The 4,026-nt window shown below is 28.9% G+C and overlaps 1 protein-coding gene across 1 annotated transcript; it reads left to right on the top strand.

Moving 5' to 3' along the window:
• The first annotated feature begins 957 nt into the window (after nucleotides 1–957).
• LOC124305744 (uncharacterized) lies at nucleotides 958–3,390 on the top strand. Its single transcript, XM_046765454.1, has 5 exons — nucleotides 958–1,224; nucleotides 1,387–1,557; nucleotides 1,922–2,196; nucleotides 2,733–2,892; nucleotides 3,182–3,390. The coding sequence occupies exons 2-4, from the start codon at nucleotides 1,416–1,418 to the stop codon at nucleotides 2,841–2,843; spliced, it is 528 nt and encodes a 175-aa protein (XP_046621410.1). The 5' UTR covers nucleotides 958–1,224; nucleotides 1,387–1,415; the 3' UTR covers nucleotides 2,844–2,892; nucleotides 3,182–3,390.
• Nucleotides 3,391–4,026: the final 636 nt, after the last annotated feature.

The following is a 4,026-nucleotide window of genomic DNA, read 5'->3' as shown; positions in this document are numbered from 1 at the left end:
GACAAACCATTGCAACAATTAAACAAGCGAATTCAAGAACGAGTCAATTGTGGTTTCAAACAAACTATAAAACAACGTTTGACTAAGCCTGAAGTAAGTAATTTTAATTTCAAAAAGTCTTAGAGAATTGGAGTTCCTTCACATGATAAAATTGACTATGGAAATTTTACATTCAGTGCTTCCCAAACTTGTGATGAATTCTGTTACACTATTAATCATGACATTGTTCGAATAAACAATATTAATATGAAAAGTAATGAAATCATATTGCAAGGACAAACGTTGACTAACTCTGAGAGCTTAAAAAATTACCCTATTGACTCGAAGTTAATTCATATAGTTAGTGGGAATAAGTGATCAGCTGATACTGAGAATTTTAGAGCAAGTGATATTTTTAAAAAAGCCGTTTGTATACCATGTGATGTATTATAGAATTCTTATTCATCAGAATTCTTATTCATACCATGTGATGATTCATTTTATTTTTTCCCTTTGATTCATTCTTCGAACTGAATGTTATTCTATGATAAAAATATTAATTTTGATTCATTTTATTTAAAAATTTAAAACATTTCGAAGATATATTATTCATTTATTGTAGTTTATTAGTAAATTTAATTTTTGTTATTATATGTTTTGTTCAAAAATATTAATAAACAACAAATTTTTTGAAACGCATCTATTTATTCTACACATTTTATATCGATTATAACAATTGCAACTTCAATTTTCGCGCTGTGCTACAGACATGCCATCTAAGTTTATTTGTAAGTACCAGTATACATCTAAACAGTAAATATCGGTCCATGTGTAATTTCCAGAAGCCAAGAATCTTCAACTACAATTTTTTAACGAACAATTATTAAGGTAAATTTAACGTTTTCTTCATGATTATTAACATTTTATTTTGATAACACATAATAATAATTGATATTACAATTTTATACTCATCGATATTTTATGTTTTAACACATAGTTTAAAAGAAAAAGAAAAACTAACCTCACATTTAGTTTTATTAATAACTTAATTTTTTTTTAGGATGTATTTCGTTGCTTTTTGTGAGGATTGGTGTTAGACGGTAGCGAAAAGTTGGGTAGATGAAGATACAAAACTAATTAAACGGCCTCCTCAAAACGAAAATGCGACAACTGCTTGTAAAAGAAGAATAGACCCCAAGAGTAACTGGCTGCAGATAAAATATACAAGGCTGCTTGGACCATACAGTACACGAACTATTATTGTAGCAAATTAATGTTTATTATGAAAAATTAACTAAGCTACAATCGATGACAGAAAAAATTGTGTAATATTTTAAGCTCGATTTTGAAAGCAAAATTTATTAATTCCCATATTTTTCATCTTAACTTGAAATTTGGTTCTTTTAGAAACCTTTGATACGGCAAGACAAGTAGAAATGGCTGCTGTTCATTTGGCAACAAGTGACGAAACTACCGTTCTGAATATTGATGACAAGGAAAATAATCCATCAAAGCGTACGAGGCAACTACTGTTACGTTATCAAAAATCCGAGGAGTCGAGCGACGATAATGAAGAAGGTGTAGTATTTATTTAGTATATATATTTATAATAATAATTATAAATCAATTAAATCTTGATTGTTTAAAATTTTTAGAGAAAGATAATAACCAAAAAAATAAGAGCCTTCCTGAAAAGAATTTTGACTATAAGTCCAATAAAATCGTTGCCGATTCTGATGATTTGTTAGAAACTCAGCCCTTAGATTATAGTGATTTCTTCGACGGTGAAGAATACAATCATTTAAGAGAACACGAAACGAGCAATAAAAAGATATTGGTGACTAGTATTGAAACCGTTATTAGGTATTTCACAAATCTCATTGATATAGCTGTTTAAAGTTCATCATGCTAAATTTAATAATTATTTTTCTCTTTTATATAGAATTACCCTTTGTTCTTGCTGAAGCTGATAAAAGTTCTCAAGCTCCACAACATATTTTTATTAAGAAAAATAATGGAAGTAATGACGATGCCAAGAACAATAATTCAACTCAACTAGACAATGCTTCCAAAGACAAGATGCCTAATGAGATCATACATCAGAAAAACAGTGAAAAAAAACAGTGGTTACTAACAATAATGCAACTCAGCCTGGTTCTGAGGGACAAAAACAAACTGCTGCCAACCAATTTGATGCGCCAGTTTGTCCCTGCTGTCGTAAGTGCGATTCAATTCTGATATTTTTCTGATAACAATATAGCATTAACTTTTTAATGTTTAGAATTCTAATAGTCTTTTGCTATCAATTAAAATTTTATGCAATTTCTTTTGTTTGGTTTTAAAAATAGTGATGTATCTTTTCTGTTAACAGCTGCATGTCGATCGAAGCTGGATCAAATGTTTCGAAAATTAGACACCATACTTATTTATGGTCCTAAATTCTAATGTAACTTCAAACTGTATACAGACGTCTTCAACCTCTGTTCTCAATGTTTTGCCTGAATATACTCTGAAGAATACTGAATCATTGACGCAATTCAATCAAACCTTACTGAATAATAAAGAAGCACATGCACAATACGTAAGAACATTTAAGCTCAATTTTTTTGGTTGATTTATTTCTGGGTTTTCTTTTGTTTTACAGAAACGTTTTTTTAATTTTATTTTAATCCTGATAAATAGTTCAACCACATTTGTAATTCTTCATTAATCTCCTCCAATTAATGCAACATTGTGTCAAATTATTTTTTCAGACAAAACTTATTGAACTTAGAAAAGTAGCTGATGGAAAAAAACACGTCCGGGACGTATTAGCATTTATTTTAGATAATAACTTCAGTTGTAAACTGTCCTGGAGCGGTTAAAAAAAAACTATATCCCTGAAGGAGATGAATTTCGTGAACATTCTGACAAGTAAGATTATTATCTTCATTTATGCCTGATTCTAAATTATTTAAAATATTGTTTTAAACTTTTTATGAAATCATGATTTCTAATCTCAAATTCATCACAATTATGGGTGTAGAAGTTGTCGATAATTTAATGTAAATGATATGTATTCAGAAAATTTTATACCATTAGTTTGCACTAAACTTGTAGTAAATAATGTTTAGGACTACTTAGCGTCAAAAAATTTCTTTCTTAGTATTTTTCTTTTTTGAAAAAAATCGTATATTAAAATAATAATTTTTTATACTTTTAGGCACTATCATTAAGTGTAATCCACGGTGCACATTAGCAGAACTTAATGACGCAATAAAAAATTGGCTTCAACATGCCAGTGATCGGGTTAAGTATACGAATGAGAAACACCAAGCACTGAACAAAGAGTAACATAATGAAACTATTTAACTATTTTCTTCTTTCTTTTCTCTCAATTAAACAAATAATTAATTTCTTTTGCTTTATGTACTGTCCATAAATATATAAAAACTTGTTTTATTTTAATAAAATGATATTACTTCTATATAATACAATAACTATGTATGGTTTATATATAATATTTACCATTTTATTCATATCATTTTGTACTTATACTCAATTTCAATAAATATTCTTGTATTTAATAATGAAAAAAATTTTTTTTATACCTACAATAAAATATTCCAGTTCTGAAATAAGAAGTCTTAATGTAATCATATATCAGACATCAAAAAAATGAATTGTTCAAGAGTTCATTATTGAGAACGCAGAAAAATGAATTCTCAGGGGAGCCATTTTTATGAATCATAAACATAAGTTCATAAAGAATTCTTATTTATGAAGTCAGTAAGAAGAATTCTTTGACAGCTCTTTTTTAAGAAGTCTTAATTTATTCATAAAGCGGCGCATACGACGTCTTAGGAACTTCTAAAACAGTTCATTCTGATGATTATTCTGACGTCCAAGCCATAAAAAAGAACTGTTCCTACATTCTTCCAGAAGTCATATTGTAATCTGGGCTGTCTGTGGCCTTGATTCGATAGACAGAGATCTGTCTGAAAGGGGGCGTCCATTAATTACGTGAGGTAGTTTTGAGAATTTTTTGACCCCCCTTCCCCCCTTGGT

This window comes from Neodiprion virginianus, chromosome 5 (genome assembly GCF_021901495.1).
Source record: "Neodiprion virginianus isolate iyNeoVirg1 chromosome 5, iyNeoVirg1.1, whole genome shotgun sequence".
Classification (NCBI taxonomy): Eukaryota; Metazoa; Arthropoda; class Insecta; order Hymenoptera; family Diprionidae; genus Neodiprion; species Neodiprion virginianus.
Note: the sequence above shows the minus strand (reverse complement) of the source record. Positions and strands in the feature narration are given on the sequence as shown.

Coding starts and splice junctions, on each gene's coding strand:
- LOC124305744 (XM_046765454.1), top strand. CDS start 1,416: ATGGCTGCTGTTCATTTGGCAACAAGTGACGAAACTACCGTTCTGAAT. Junction 1,558..1,921: donor GAGCGACGATAATGAAGAAG/GTGTAGTATTTA, acceptor TCTTTTATATAG/AATTACCCTTTGTTCTTGCT. Junction 2,197..2,732: donor GCCAGTTTGTCCCTGCTGTC/GTAAGTGCGATT, acceptor TTATTTTTTCAG/ACAAAACTTATTGAACTTAG.